The sequence below is a fragment of the Hetaerina americana genome, unplaced genomic scaffold (genome assembly GCF_022747635.1).
Source record: "Hetaerina americana unplaced genomic scaffold, ioHetAmer1.1.p SCAF_11, whole genome shotgun sequence".
In the NCBI taxonomy this organism is placed as follows: Eukaryota; Metazoa; Arthropoda; class Insecta; order Odonata; family Calopterygidae; genus Hetaerina; species Hetaerina americana.
The window spans coordinates 45095261-45112161 of NW_027286181.1; the positions used below are offsets into that span (position 1 = coordinate 45095261).

Sequence of the window (16901 nt, forward strand, 5' to 3'; positions counted from 1 at the left end):
CTGCTGTCAGTACAAAGGAAAAATTGCTCTTAGAAAAGGTGTTGGATACCTTGAGGAATTAAATGCTGTTTTATGCAATAAACTTTGAGAGAAAGACCCAAGAGTAGAGGTCATGATGGTAAAGATTAACTAAATTCTTATGTAACTCGGAGTGTATGAGAAAGTAAAGGGCATCATTACTTTGCCGATTGAAGGCTATTCTCTGCAGAGTTTGTATACAGGTTTGTATGTCTATTTCCACCCCTGAAACCAATAATAGCCACATAAAATGACAGCGCAGGCATCATACATTGTGACGAGATACCTATACAAAGGCTCCTACAAAATTCACAAGGCCATTTGTAGATGTTTAATAAATAGATGCCAAAGTTGTATTTTTTGTTTGGAGAAAGACACCCAGCAAGCCAATACAAACATTTAATTCATTTAAAGGCTGAAGTGATATTTTCTGTGATATGTTATTGTTCTGTGATATGTTATTCTGTAGCTGTTATTGTTGAATGGTTTTTGTATTCACAATGTTCATCTTGCATAGAAATATTATGAAGAGGAGTGATATTAAATTTTATTGTAACTTTATAAAATCTTTGTTATTGTGAATTCACATTTTTATATCGCATTCGTGATATTCATTCATCAGTGCAAAATTATAACTCTACAATGTTAAAAAAATGATTAATTTTTAACTATTTTATACTGATGAAAGTCAGATTCTTTATTTGCTTTTAAACATATGACATTCATTATCGTATAGTAAATTAATTGACGTTTGTGACAAATGAGTAGCATATTTAGGCAGTGCTGAAATGAAATAGTATCATAGAACATGAAGTTCATCATCTTGTATCATCTTACATTTGTGCAGTTGCTCTATCTGTACCAATTACATATTAAATGTGGCCATATAATGTGCATTGGTTTGTGTGATGAATATGTAGACTTATACATCATTAAAGAAAGTTTATATTTCTTCCTGTTGGTGACATCAGACCTCTTACCTCAAGCTACCAGGAACTTTGAATGCAGTTATTTTTTTTACGATTGGAAGATTGCTCAATATAAATGTACTCATGTGTAATGGTGCTACTTAAAATATTAAATGGATTTAATTCCATGGTTAAACTATACGAGGCGATTCGAAAAGTAAGGTCTATTTTTTTCATGAAAAATCTAATTTCTTCTCAACTTTGCATACATCATTGGAAAGGTTAAGCATTTAGCTATTTTTATGCTTAGTTGCCTTGATGATCAATCACTTTTGGCATCCTTGTAAGCAGCTTTTTAATACTGGCATCGTACCTTTCTCCCACCGCATCACAAAGTCAACTGCCGGCGACCAAGGTGTTTTTTGAGTGCGGGAAACAAGTGGTAGTCTCTGGGGGCACCTCCCAGCTGTAAGGAGGGTGGTTGATGATATCCCAGCTGAATTCATTTAGTAGGGTGGTTGTTCTGCTTCTCTGATATAAATTCATCACCATTTAGTGGAAGTGTACAGTGAGAAGCGTATGAACACCAAAAACATGCGGAAGTGGTGCAGGGAGTTTTTTGATGGCCAGGGAAACGTCCACGATGAGCAGCGGTCAGGATGGCTGAGTTTGCCGGAATCAATGGTGGTTCCAATTGACAAGATAGTGCACAATAACCGGAGAATTACTCTTCAAGAGATAAAGGAAGGCCTTAATGAAGAGAGTGGCTACTTCTTCGTGCAGAACATTGTGTCGGAGGTCCTCGGTTACCACAAGGTGTCTCACCAAAGGAGTGTGTTCGCATCATGACAATGCACGTCCACATGTGTCACATCAAACGACCACCCTACTCAATGAATTCCGCTGGGATATCATCGACCACCATCCTTACAGCTGGGATGTTGCCCCCAGCGACTACCACTTGTTTCCCACTCTCAAAAAACACCTTGGAGGACAGCAATTCAAGTCAGATGAGGAAGTGCAAGAAGCAGTCATCAGTTGGCTTCGTGACGTGGCGGGAGAAAGGTACAATGCCGGTATTAAAAAGCTGGCTACAAGGATGCAAAAAGTGATTGATCTTCAAGGCGACAATGTAGAAAAATTGCCAAATGCTCAGCCTTTCCTACGACGTACACAAAGTTGAGAATAAATTTGATTTTTCATGAAAAAAATAGACCTTACTTTTTGAATCGCCCTTGTATAATGTCAGATTACTCACCCGGTTAGAAAATAATTCTCTAGTTATTAATTTATCTGCAAAGAAAAGCAAGTAAAGTAGTCAGCTCATGACATTTGAAATATTGTACAAATATTCATCCTCCAGTGAGGTACAACCTTAAAATGTTGGAAGGAATTGTTTTCTGACAACCCTTGATGTTACTGCTCCTGCTAAGCTGTGCCAGTGACAATTGTTCCTGGTGAATCACACATGCCAGATTGGTCAAAGGGTAGGAATAACATTAAAGGTAGCCCCTAAAACGTTTTTCAGAGACTCAGCTGCTAAGGTATCTGACCCCAGTGAAGGGGTCATTGAGTGATGATGTCAGGTTAAAAACACTATTGAAAAAGGTTAGGGGAAACCAATCCGTTTTTTATCCCAAGAAATTGTGATGGAAGATCTGGTGCATGAAAAATTACCATAATAGGGTCATCACCAAATAATTATTTTCATAATTGGTATTCCAAATACGTTGTGGCTTGAAAAAAACTATGCAATTATACAACAAATATTTACTTATCTCTTCTAAGAAAAAAATGACTCGACATCGGACTCTATAGTAAGTCCTTCAATTCTACATACCGACTTCTTTCCTCCCTTCATTCCATCCAACATGCCTATCCTATTCCTTCCCCTGCCTTGTAATACTAACATTATCTGCTTTATCAGTCCTCATTATTACATTCCAAAACAAAACGCTCAGAATATGTAGCTTCCCAGCCACCTTTGGATTTCTTCCAGCAATGCTCCCTTTTTTCCCATCATGCCTGGATCTTTCTTGCATGTTCTACTCTGTACTTTTCCATTCTTCAGCACACACATTTCAAAAGTCTCCAATCTACCTCTTTCATCTTGTTTCAATGACCAAGTTTCCATCCCTTACAAAACCATGATCCATCAAAGTTTTGATTCTCCATTTCTTAACATCCCTGCTGTCAATTCCCTCCTCATACAAACCCCTTTTCCTAGCCCAATGCTTCTTCTGAAGTCCAAGCTTCTTACTCCGAGCATTTTGCTGCACAACATTTCCGAGCTATGTGAACTGCTCAAGTTAATGAACTCCTATTTCAATATTTTACTTACCTTCCCCCTTCCTTGAAAACTGTATACCATTTTTTTTGGTTCACATTAATTCTCACCACATGCCTATATGAGGCTTTTTAATGTGCTCAGCAATGCTTTTAAACCCTTGGCTAGCAGGCAAACTAAAGCTTGGTCATCAGCAAACATGACTGATTTCCAATGACTTTAATTCCTACCTCCAGCTCTTTCCAAGTCTCTTTTAATATTTCCTCCACATATACATTGAAAAGAACCGATGATAATTGACACCCATCCTACCACTCTTCCTAACACTGCTCATTTTGATTCTTCATCCATTGCAGAAAGAAGAATTGCAGCTTTGATAATTCCATTTAATGTTTTAATATTATGACTTGCATTTGAAATTCATACAAGTTAACACCATCAGCTTTCACCTTCCTCATGTATGCATACCTTTTTGTCATAGGACAGTAGTATGGGAGCAAAATAAGGCATTTTGGGAATGACAGGAGTAGGAAAAGGTGAAGTTTCTGAGGAAAATGACTTTACACTTCACATTAAATTAGAAAAACATATTACTTTGTCCTCATAAGTCTATACGCTAAAACATTTTCATTGCCATTACATTCCCAATTAATGGCAAAACTTTCCATAGAAGGGGAGAACAACATAGGCTTGCAATAGGCACATCAAGCCTGAAATTACCAATTTTACTCTTCATTCACCACTCGCACCAGAGCAGTGTGTGACACCCAGGTTGTGGGAGTCTCCTATTTTGCAAACCTACCATTTTTTGCAATACATCCACATTAGAAATTAATAAGCAAGGAGTGTTTTATACATTATTTTTAATAAAAATATAATATTTACAAAGTACAGCAATGTGAATTGGCAATTGAATTATTTGCAGTGCAATTATTTGGTGATTAAAACAGACCTATACATTTCAGTATGTTTGGAAACAACTTCCTTAGCAATTGCTTCTTTGGAAAAAAAATGATGGGCTTTCTTCATTGCTTCATTATGTATATGTTTAGAAGGCAATTTAGAATTATGACAACTTCTGCAACAATTTCTCAAAGCAATTCCCCCTATTATCTGCCAATCATCCAGGGTATTCAAATGAAGAAATAAATTTTAAAAGTGCAATAAAGAAGCAAAGCACATTATTCAACTTGACGCAGACGTGCAAGACGTTGTGTGAGTTCATCTTGCTCTTGAGATACTTGAGTGGAAGCTCCAATAGTACTGGTTGTGCCCTGTGGAAGCTGGAGGTTCAAATCCAATCTGAAAATAATAAAAAGGAATACACATACGCTCAATTATTATTGTTTTCACTTATGATTTATTAATTATTGATAATTCTTAGACTGGCATACTTAGAACATATACAAATGCATTCATAGGGTTGTCATACCTTGATCTACTAAAAAAAATGACACTTGAGGACAAATTAAAAGAAATCTGAAAATTGAAATTAAGGTACCAGCCAATGCATTATTTTAAAATATTAATTACTAGTTAAAAAAAAATCAAAACAAAAGTAGTATCTGAAATATTACAAGTGTTTCTTTCTCAATAAAAACTGATGATATAATAATAATTATACAGTCTAGGAGTCCTATGCATGTGTATTGCTGTGTTTATCTGGAGAAATTATGCCAAATGCCAATATTTCGTCAAAAAAGAGTACTTGAGTAGTGTTACCAAGAAATGCATCATTTAACTCAAATCACAAAATTGCACACAATCATATGAATTTTCAAAATTTTTCTCAAGGATGTTGAATTTTGCTGGGAAAATGAAGATCATGTTAAAAGAACGAAGGGTAAATATCCAGTTGGATGATTGTTTAGGGCAGGGTTGCCCAATTGGGTGTACTATAACTGACTAAAATACCTATTCTATCTAATTGGTGGATTTAAAAACCTTGATGGCTGCATATTCCAACGGTCAAGTTATGAATTCATTGAACGCCAACTGCTACTGAAATTTCATTCTAATATAGCTAGATATTATTTAAAAGCTTAATTATTTTCATTCAATCAGATGTTACTGCAGCTAATTACAATATCTCTACATTTATTTTGCTAAAGAGGTTAATTTGAAAGCCTGATGTCTGCATTTTCCTGTGTTCAAGGTACAATCATTGATAGTGAATTGAACAAAACATTTTTTCTTTTCAAGCAGAGTTGCTCTTTTATGCAACCAATGTTTCTTATAAGCATTGCAATGATTTTCATTTAGCCAACAGTTAGCAGTCAAATTTACAGCATGGGCAAACAAATATTTATAAATTATACACTAACTGATTAATAAATTCCATGCACATTGACTTATTCTGATGATTAAATACTTATATTCTGTTAGAGATGCATTGTGCACAGTAGCCTGTATGATACATCATGATAGTGAATATATTTTCGTGTCCAGCTACACATAAATTTCTGGAAAACACGACCATGGTTTTGATGCTGTGCATCATCAGGTAACATACATCAATATTTTTCATCTTAGATAGTCTGGCTCCAAGAGGGGAGTAAGGGAGAGGGGGTAAGTTTGCAAATAGTATGAGGGTTATTAACAAGAGTATTTTATTTCCATCATTAATTGTGCAAAAGTATATAGGATTGCCAGTTTAATGGGTTATTCATTCCTGTGGTACAAGTTTCAATGATCTGCCTTCAGAACTGCCCCAGTAGCAGATATGATGAGTAGCTTGATAGTACCCATTTCTGATGGTTAAAATGCTAGTCACGGGTGTTACTTCACACTTTGTGCCATAAAAAAGCTACATGAGCTAAGTAAGACTACTGATTGGATGAGGAGCTCTGAGAGTCATGATTTTGTCGAACCCAATGGGCAACAACATGCCTCATGTGCAATTTTTCTGTCACCAATGTGTGTATGGCACCCAATGAAACTTTCACTGTATTTGATGGTACTGATGATATCAATGATATCTTCTCACAAATGCAGCAGCAGGGCTAATAATTGCTTCCGTAAGAGGAGTGACTATGAGCTCACCTTACTTTCAAATTGTCAGTCCCCTCCCCTTTTTAATTACTTTTAATCATATTCTATTTGTACTGCGGGGACGAATAGACTGAAGGCTAATTCAGGAAAATGCATAGTTTCAATGCAGCATCCCTGGTTTCCTCCATGATTGCTGTTGATGAAATGAACACACTTCGACTCGCAGTAGCTGCTGCTGATTCAATACTGGAGAGTCCAACCAATGAAACTTGTAACACATATGTGATATAAATCAACAGATATAAGTAATCATTTGCCCTACTCTCCACCCTCTTATTGATGACCCTGGGAGACACTTTAGCTCGATGTGAAATCAAACTATGGTTTCATAGTCCTCAAATTGGTTGCTATTCCATTTTTCGGATAGAAACTAACACTGATTGGAGGAAATCTCCCAGCCAAATTCCTTCCTCGCAAATGCCATTAATTATGCTAAAACATGATATGAAATTAAACTTCTGCATAATAAACTATAACAAATAAAAAAATATGATCACTATTTAATGAACATTATCCATAATATTTAACTCCATTTCATCCAGGAGTTTTGCAAGAGGCAAGAAAATAAAAATTAAAATATACATACTACATTTAATTACAGGAAGTGATAAAAACAATGGAATAAGGCAAAATATAGCAAAAACATGATATGATTCTCTGATTTGGGAAAACGCACATGCGATATTTTAGCTAATTTGTATTCATTTTAAATTATCATTGCCTTACACTTATATCATTATATATTATACAAGGGAGGTGTGTGGTCCAGTGAGTAAAAAATTGGACCACTGACTGGGGAGCAGGAATTCAATTCCTGAATGCCTCTGGATGCCCTTACCTTCACTCAAGCTGTGGGATTTTTTAGGTGCCAGATTTTCCTGGGAAAGCATAGTTAGCACAGGGAAAGGACCTGGCCCCCCTACCCTGATGCATGAATTTCACTCTGCTGGGCTTAGCACTAGGTGTGCTCTATCCTATCAACCGAACTGTCTCATAGATAACTGTAGTTTTGGTCATATTATGTGACTCCATCACTTTCCTAACACATTTATAATATTGATCAGATGCATTACTTTTTATTTGTGGTAAAATGCCATGAATTAAATGGGGAAAATATTTCACATGGGCATATAGAAAATGAAGACTTGTGTAATATGACCATCAATTACAGCCTTGGTTTATTCTTTCGAATGGCATGCAATTGCCCTAAATTTTTTAGGATAATACAACAAATGATTCCTAGCCTTTGTTCATATTTCTTGTTGAATGTAAAATATATACACCATATTTTCCCATCGATAACACGTGCGTTATCTGTACAAAAATGTTCAGATGATCAAAAAAATGACGATGCGTGCTATGTAATTAAAATTGAAAAATTCCAAACATAGACGTATTTTTACACACACTATATATAATTTTACGCACATTAATATGTATGTTTTTTCCAGATGCACAGCATCTAAACATGTTCAAGATAACTATGAAGTCTGGGGCACGTGGTATCTATACAAATTCATGATAAATACAAAGTTTTGGGCGTGCCTTATCGATGGGAATATACAGTAATTTCACCCTCACCCATTGAACTTCAAACAAAGTTGCTGGCGCATTACTACCAGCCAAAGATAAAACAACACTGGTCCCATCGACAAATCAATAGATGGAGCTAACACTAATTACATCCCTTTTCACAGGAATGAACCTGAAGGTTGGTTTGATATTCTAAGGCAGAGCTCACCTAATATTAAGCCCAAAAGCATGTAATAATTATATACCAGGTAAGGGGGGGGGGGGTCAATTACTTTCTTTGTGCCACCTGTGTTTTCCCAGGAAGATCTGGTTACAAAAAATTCACAGTCAGGGTAAAATTGAGGGTGCTTATATTGAACTAGTGTCCTTCAGTCTGTAGCCCAGAGATTTACCCACTAAACTACCACACCCCTTTTAATTACATCCACACACAAAAATTACACCCATGAATACAAACCCTGCTTCATCTGCCACTTGCTGCATGAGGTTCTCAACATCATTCTGAGGAACACTAGTAGTTGTTGTCTGTGACATTGCATTCTCCATGTAAGAACTCTGCACATCAAGATCCTCAAACTGATTCTCGAACTTATCCATGAGTGTTGAGATTTTCTCGAGATTCATTGATTTCATTGCAACGTCCATTGCTTTGACCACACCAGTCATTGACTGTGTTACCTAAATAATAAAAATATTGATGGTAAATAACAATGGGTCCGACTTTAGACAATGGCAACTTTTCACACACGAAATTATCATAATTCTCTGCACAAAGATACACTTTTTTTGCTCCAAAATGTGCTTTATAGTTGGCCTGTGTCCAATGGGCTGGGAATATACTAGTAATTCCTTGACCTATAACCACAAGCTGATTCACCAGAAAAATACTTACTATTGAGTATTTTTTCCCAAATCAGGCATAAAAAGTGGAGGCCTTTATTACAAATTTTGATTTTTTATTAAGTGGTATGGAAGAGTTTAAATATGCCATTGAAATTACCTCCTAAAAAAATTCCCAAATAAATCATTAATGCCAACTATGTATCGCATTTAGTTACATATCACATTTCTTCGAAACCTATATGCACTAGGCTAATGGGGATGATGTCCCTCTGCTAATACATCAAACGTACATTGTATCTCTTCTGATAAACCCAAAGCCTACACGTATTCAACCTTAAGTAGGATGAAAGTGTTGGAAATGGCATAGAAAATTGTTGCTTTTTATACAAATTTCGGTTATATCAAAATAATAACAGAAATTAAAGTTAAAATGATGATAACTTCATGGGATCTTAAGACAGAAGATTGTCACAGCGCTGCATTTTAACTTGAAATTGTAAATTATGCTTCTGAACATGGATACAAGGCAGCTGAAAAGATTTTGTCCCACCTCCAACTGAGAAGATGATGCAAAAATAGAGCGGGCAAAAGGTGGATTTAGCAACTGCAGACTTGAGGAAAAAAAATTTATGTTCATTTGCACCTAAATAGCCAAAGCTTGGCTTAGCTGTTAATGTAATTTCAAAAGATGAAAATAAGTAGAGTCTGCGTCAATTTTCAAGGAATGAGTTTAGCAGACCAAACAAGGAATCACGGAATGGGAAAATGAGGCTGCAAAAAAAAGAAACTGAAAACTTTTGCTGAAAAGGAAGACACTTCCTCTCATGGATAAAAATTATTCTAACTGGCCACTGAATTACCCTGAAATTCACAAGTATTGCGTACCAAACTTGAATTCAAAGTTAGACTATGTTATCCAATGTCTACAAATCAAAAGTCATAGGTGGGCTAACCCCATGTGCTTGCAGCATTAACTGGGCTCATTTTCTAATTACTAAGTCTATTGTTACACCCTTGACTTCCACCATCCCATATTGTAAATAAATCCACTACCAGCACAGCACTGTTTTGGACAGCCATGAACACAATGATTTTAAATAAGCACATTTATGGAGTTTGCACATCTCTACTATGGAGCCTGCCATCACTCACACATTGCAGATTCATTTTCTTTTCCAGGAATGGCTGTGACTCTAAAATTAATTATCTCAAGAATAATACAGTGATATCAGATATTAAAGCACCATAAAAAACCAAAATCATTCCTACCCATATTATTTAGGTTGCAAGTAATTAGAAATGAGTCAACATCATTTCTCGGTACATATATATATATGATTTTGTCACTACACTCAAAATCATACCCATTGAAACGGGGCAGCAAGTATAAATTTTTATAACGTTCCTAAGATATATCACCTTCAAGTGGACTCAGAGCTGCATCTCTGGTTCACATTGCTTATTGCAAACAAAAATTTCGAAATGGATCCGGAAAGTAGTGTTGTGAATAAATATCATATCCGAAAATGAAAAACTGAAACATTTTATATCACCTGAAGGAAGTTTCAACTTGTAGCCGAGGGTTAAGTCACCAATACTTAGGCATTGTACGATCCACAGGGTCAAGCCAGTAACGGCAGCAACAAGATCAAAATAAGTCTTCAATATTCAAACAACTAAATTTTCATTGATGGAGGTGAAATATGTATATAAAATAAACTAAAAGAAGTCAGAAATACCTTTCTTGTGGTAAGAGCAGTTTGGACACGGCTGGCTACGGAGTCAACTCTTGCACTCATCCTTAGATAATTCAGGGCTTGATTCTTCTGCCTAATAGCATTTTCCGCATGAATTCGTGCACCTTCCATATTTCCTTTTTGAATAGCTTTCTTGCATTTTGCTTTTTCGACCCTTTCCTCTTTTTCACATTTCTTTGAATTTCTTTCCAATTCTTTCACAGCAAATTTCAAATTGAAGAGATGTTCTGTTTCACATAGTTAAGGAGGCAACAATGTTTATCTTTTATCCTAAGTTATTATAACAAAGAGTAGCAGAATTTGGAAGTGATGCAACAATTTTTCTGATGGCATTGCAGGTTACAAAACAATAAACTAAAACATCAATTCAAGGTACCACTTAAGCAATCATAAAATGTACTCATAATTGCTAGTCATAAACTTGGTGTAAATATTCAATCGCACATTAAACAAGAAATATGACAGGGCATTCTGGCTAACTTGACAAAAACACTAGTTTATATCACATCTATTTATTCGCACAGTTAATAACATTGCTAGTATTCAATTTTCACCACGTGAAATAAAGAAAATTTGGGTACATTTTACAACAATATTGTGATTAAAACTTAACGGTATTAGCTTAGCCAGAAAGAAACAATCGGATATCGTATCATTAAACTTGGATTAATATTTTAGAGGAACTCATCAATAAGCTATTCCACCCAAGGCCTAGGCTCTAGCATAGGTTGGGTGAAATCGGTATATTCGTAATTTTATAAAGGCTTCAATTGAAAGGGCACAACAGAAATACACAACAGACATACTGCACAGAAAACTCTTTCGACATATTAGCAACCTGGCCGAATTAATACTTGCAAGTTGGCAAAACGCGTTATATACTAAAATAATTCTTAAAAGACGCAAAATTACAACACTTGAAATTATGTCAACGAAACATTACAGGGTACTCTTTCTCACATATTATGGTTCGCCCATTAAAATGCCAAAAAGGACGACGAAAAGAATTACACACATTACTAGAACGATGCCATTCCTCAGTCACTGCACGCAATACACCTTGCGCGAATGCTGAGAAACATTAAATGCTTAATATTCATGAATTTATAGCCCCAAATATGTAAACGGTTATAAGATAACCGTGAAAGATAAATTTTATCTGCAATCCGAATTAAGGATACTTTCCATCGTTGCCATCGACATCTTGGACAGAAATTTATCGGGAAGGTAAAAGAGTAACAAAATTATGTATATTCTGTGGAGATTGTATGTACAAGCGTATTTTTCTTGAATGACAACACCCGTCTAATAATACAAATATATAACTTTCGACATTGACACTTCTCATGGAACCGGAAGTGTGACTGTTATTCAATCGATGTTTTTGAAGTCAAGTATATTACTAAAGCCTTGAATGAAAAAAATTACAAATAATTATAAATAAATTGTTTTTTAATTTTATAAAAAATAATTAAAAAATCAATATTACTTCCAAATATATCATATTAATACCTCCCAAACTATAAGTTGACTTTCATTGTAGGAAGTGCGGTGCCTTGGGAGTATACAGTGAGTGAATCCGTACGATAAATAAATTAATTTTGTGTTAAGAGTTATCAACATAAACGTGGGAGGATGGCGGATGAAGAGGGAGAACCCGATGAGTATGGTTAAATTTCGCTTGCGCAAACCTAAATGAAGTGAATAGGATTCTTCTTAATCTTGCAATTTTTTATTATCACCACAGTGTAGGGGATGACTTCGACGATGTTGACGATGACGAGAACCTGGAAGAAATTGATCAGCCGGAGGTATATATTGTGGAAATCAAAACCAGGTTATATTATTTGTGGTAGTGTATTAACTTGCCATTCATGTTATAGGATGAAGCAGACAACTTGGACATTCTATCAGCTGGGGAAGCGAAGGGTGGTGTTCAAAGTTCCAAGAGAATCACTACACCATACATGACCAAGTACGTTTGAAGCTAATTGAATATTTACGTGCACGTTCTCTATTGTGGTTTTGGGTATCGCTCCGTGTAAAATGTGGGAGGCTGGGATTTTGACAAGTGCCCATTTCCTCGTCATTTCAATAACCGTTGAAATTGTGGCCCAGAAAACGCGCTAGGTTCCAATAGTGGCTGTAAAATTTGGTTGCGAAAGTTTAAGAGGGTGGATAGTGGTTCAAATAGATCCGGACATTTTTTAATTCATTTGATATTGTGTTATGCAAATTTGTTTCAGGCCCACCAACTCCAATATATTTATTATGTCCTTGGCTCACTGTAAGAATCTCACATTAGTAATAGTGTTTAATTTCACAAAATTAAGATTTACCTGAAGAGGAATTTACGAATTTGGATGAGAACAAGGCAGAATATACAGTAAAACTTGAATTCAAGTTGAAATAAAATTACGGGAAGCAAAAATTTTGCGACTTTGTTTCTGTCAGCATTAATATGATTTTCGTAAATTTTCCTAGCGTATATTTAATGCAGTATGCGTCATTGCTAATTTATATAATTTATCGTCCTATTTCTCTGTTACTTTGGGTTACTTTTGTGAGACTTATTACTAGAGTTCTAAAGGCAAATTAAAAAAATTATTTTGAGATTTTGGGTTTAGAAAATCTTGGTTACATGTGTTTTAGTTGGCCTTTTAATGATCGTGATAATTAAAATGTGCATGATTATGTAAGTATAAGAATTTTCTGGTACTAGCAAGTGAAATTAAAACATGTTTGTTATTGACATAATTTTATTTGCTAATGCTTCCTGAGCATTATATTTCTGTTTTGTGTCAAAATAGTAATTTATAAGAATTCAAATATTTTTTTGCATGCAGAGAAAACCCATGATGTTGTCATTCACATAGGCAGCCTGCTAGGGTGGGCAGGAGCGATATTTAACCTCTTGTGGCCACTCTTAACAGCAACGTCCCTTATCTTGTGTTAAGCAGGGAGATGTGACCACAAAAGGTAAAGTGTGATATAAGGAAAGGGAAATAATGTAATTAAGGGTTAGACCATTGTTTTAAGAAATGGAGACTGTTGTTTAGTAGCAGTTGCTGAATCCTGGATGGAAAGACTTTAAAAACTAATGGTTTAGCATGCACCAATGTGCAATGTGCCAGAGAAAAAATATTGGGTATCGGAGTGTGTGAGGCAGAGGAGAGGGTAGCACTTGTAACATGGGCAGTTACCTAAAGAGGAGCAATGTGGGATTGGTGGTGGTGTTGAGGGTCTTGTGGATCATCCCAGTTTGGTGTTTGTTTCAATGTGAGATTGAGGGGAATTTTGTGAGGGGGGTGATATAGACTCTTGGTCATTAAGAAGGTGGTCCAATTCTTTTATAATATTTCAGATTTTATATGCATTAGAAAAGTAGATGGCAGTTAAAGTTTTCATTGCATAATGTTTTGGTCTTGAAGTGGAGATGGGAGAAAGATTATTTTTTTAAAGAAGTGATTCCAGCTATCCACCTCAGGGGCCTCTTGTAATATGCAGGGTGCGGCAGCATAATTTGCTGATTTGGATAGAAATACCCTTAAAAGCAGCAAGTTATGCTGCCGTACCCTTTATTAGTGTATTTCTGTAACGAGATGGAATCGTTGCAAATAACGTTGCTGCAAATGGAGAGGAAAAATGGGATGAGCCTGAAGTATGAGAAGTAAGGGGTTACCAAACTGAAGGAGTTCAAAGGAGACATAAAGTTTGATATTATATTATATTCATGGGGCCAAAAGAGGACAATATCATCAACATCGTGGAACCAGAGGAGAGGTTGGAAAGTTTGTCTTTGTTCTAGATGGCCCATTAATAGGTTGGCATAGACTGGGGCCATGCGAGTGCCCATCAAGGTGACTTTAGTCTGTAGATTAAAACTGAACTGGGAAGTAGGTGGAAGGAATTTGTGGTGCATGTCTTTATGGGAGAAATTGTCTGTAGGCCTTCTATGTTAGGAGTGCGTGTGTTAAGGAAAATGTCTGGCCATTAGTGTTTTGGTGTCTGGAAGAATTTTTATTGAATGTAGCAAGTTGAGAAAGTCACGGAAAACTTGTGTAAAAGAAGGGAAGGGCATGGCCATAGTTCAAGGTAATGGTGTATGAATGCGGAGATCTGTCCAGTTTGAAAATTGATGCTAGAGACAATGAACTACCTAAGATTTGTAGATTTTAGGTAACAGATTAAAAATTAGGTTCATGGGTTTTTGATAGGAAAGAATGTCAAAATCAGTGCATGAGAAGCCTTCACTTGGACCACGTGTGTTTAGAAAGTAGATGAAATGAGTTTGGAATGGTTGCTAAACATCATGAGAAAGGGGAAAAAAATAATGAGCCATTAGGTTGGTGCAATTTTCCAGAAAATATGTATTAATTCTTGCAGAATACTGACAAACATCAGGAGTAACCATAGTTATTGCTGAATCTCTTTAATGGGTTTTCAAACGTGGGTCTCCTAGGAAAATCCACATTTAAAAATGCACGAATGAAATCATAAAACAAATTTAACTTTAAATGGTACATCATAATAAGCATCACCAATATATGATTTCATAGAACTCTTCAATTTTTTAATAATGGTTGAGGTAATTTTGTGTCAAGAGGATGAAATTTGAATAATTTTTTTAACTGTTAGAAAATTGCATTGAAATTTGAATGTAATTCATTAGTGAAACTTTACTAAGCATACTTTTTGTTTCTGTCATAGGTATGAACGGGCCAGGGTTTTGGGAACAAGAGCCTTACAGATAGCTATGTGCGCCCCCGTAATGGTGGAGTTGGATGGTGAGACAGATCCTCTGCAAATAGCAATGAAAGAATTGAAGCAAAGGAAGATACCTATTATTATTAGGAGATACTTGCCTGATGGAAGTTATGAGGATTGGGGAATCGATGAATTAAATATAACTGATAATTAAAGGGGCTGTAGTAATGAATGTTAAGTACAAGGGTTTATACCATTTCATTCCTATCATACTGAATTGAAAATATTTTCTGCTGCAAGTATTGAATATAGATTTTGGAGTGTGTTTTTTATGTTTGTGAATAAACAGTATTTGAACAATAGAACAATCGTTTTAACTCAGCATTTCTTTGTAGTAACCCATTTTGATCATCTTGATTTGATTATGATGTTCATATTCAAGGAAGAAATGTTGAAAGATATTTCAATATATTTTTATGGTGCAGGGTTATTGTTATGAGATGAGGAATATCTATGCCTTGAAATTTCTGCATTTTAATGGATATTAGCTGATTATTCAGTTAAAAGTTTCTTTTGTGGCACACAGTTATTTGAACATCATGCATGCATGATGTAAATTTTGAAAAAGAATTTTGTTACACAACGAGATGTACATAGGAAGGTTCCTTGAAAGTGCTTCATGTTATTTTCCTATCTTTTCCCTTCTTTCTCCGTTCTTATAAAATTTTTGAGAGAATTTTGATTGAGTATGAGTTGACAGTATGCCCCTATCCATATTCAGGATTTTGAGATGGATATTAGAGGAATTTCCAGGAATTTTGGAGATGAACCTATATTAATTGTTGGGTTGAGAATTGTATCCTGTGAATGAGCCAAATAAAATTTCTTGGTTAAATTAACATTCATTCCACGTCAAAATGCTCTTTGTCTTTTTAATGGTTTTTGCTTGGACGTTTGCTGGGACCTTAATATTTCATGCTGAGTAGATGTTTAACACTTACAAACACAGAACTGTTTGTTCACGGAAGGTACTGGCAGTATTGGCTACCCCCTCAGGCTTGAATTAGTGAAACAGCTAGATTTTTATTGCTGCTAGTCGAGTACCTGGTTATCATCCACAGTTTACTGTGAAATTGGGAAGTAAATAATTTACTTAGTTTTAATTTAACTTGTGACTAAATCAATTTGTTTAAAAGGTCTCTCTAAAGATCTCCTAGCATATTTTGTTCTCTGTTTTGATATCCCAGGCGTTTCATTCTCTGGTATATCTGTTGTAAAAATAATGGTTATTTTTCATTAGTGTTTTTTTTGGCATTTTTTCGGCTTTTTGATAATCTGAGCAACCTCCTTCATGAAAGGACCTGATCATCAACTGCTGATAAAAATAGCTTAAGTTGCAAAAATATTCTTCTTATTCAAAGATTATACAAAATATCTACATTTTGAAGGCCATTAAAGCCAGAATAAAGTGTCTGGGACCTTAAAGCTCACTTGATGTTTAGGTATTTAAGTCACTCCTTTTCCATTAAATCATCAAAGGAATAGTACATTTGTTTTCTCTTCTTAAAAGGAACATGTGCTTAGGATTAGAATACACAATTTTATTTCTTTCATAATTAAAAGTTTACCCAAGTTAGGTACCTGAGGATTTACTGCTAATTTCCCTTAGTCCAAACTGGAATTTTAGATGTTGACACATCAATCTTGAATTGAGTCAGGTGAAATTTCACTTATTCTAATGATGTTACCAGTGCTATGTATACTATTCTTTTCCCTAACTTTCTTGAGGAACTGTCC

The 16901-nt window shown here is 35.4% G+C and overlaps 2 protein-coding genes across 2 annotated transcripts; one reads left to right on the top strand and one right to left on the bottom strand.

Annotated features, from left to right (window-relative positions):
• Positions 1-3827: 3827 nt before the first annotated feature.
• LOC139701060 (charged multivesicular body protein 1b-like) lies at positions 3828-11761 on the bottom strand. The gene is made up of 4 exons (XM_071599635.1): positions 11579-11761; positions 10380-10624; positions 8255-8475; positions 3828-4515 (listed from the first exon to the last, which is right to left on the bottom strand). The coding sequence occupies exons 1-4, from the start codon at positions 11598-11600 to the stop codon at positions 4395-4397; spliced, it is 609 nt and encodes a 202-aa protein (XP_071455736.1). The 5' UTR covers positions 11601-11761; the 3' UTR covers positions 3828-4394.
• A 166-nt stretch (positions 11762-11927) lies between these two features.
• Polr2F (RNA polymerase II subunit RpII18) lies at positions 11928-16626 on the top strand. Its single transcript, XM_071599636.1, has 4 exons — positions 11928-12061; positions 12145-12208; positions 12281-12372; positions 15108-16626. The coding sequence occupies exons 1-4, from the start codon at positions 12033-12035 to the stop codon at positions 15316-15318; spliced, it is 396 nt and encodes a 131-aa protein (XP_071455737.1). The 5' UTR covers positions 11928-12032; the 3' UTR covers positions 15319-16626.
• Positions 16627-16901: the final 275 nt, after the last annotated feature.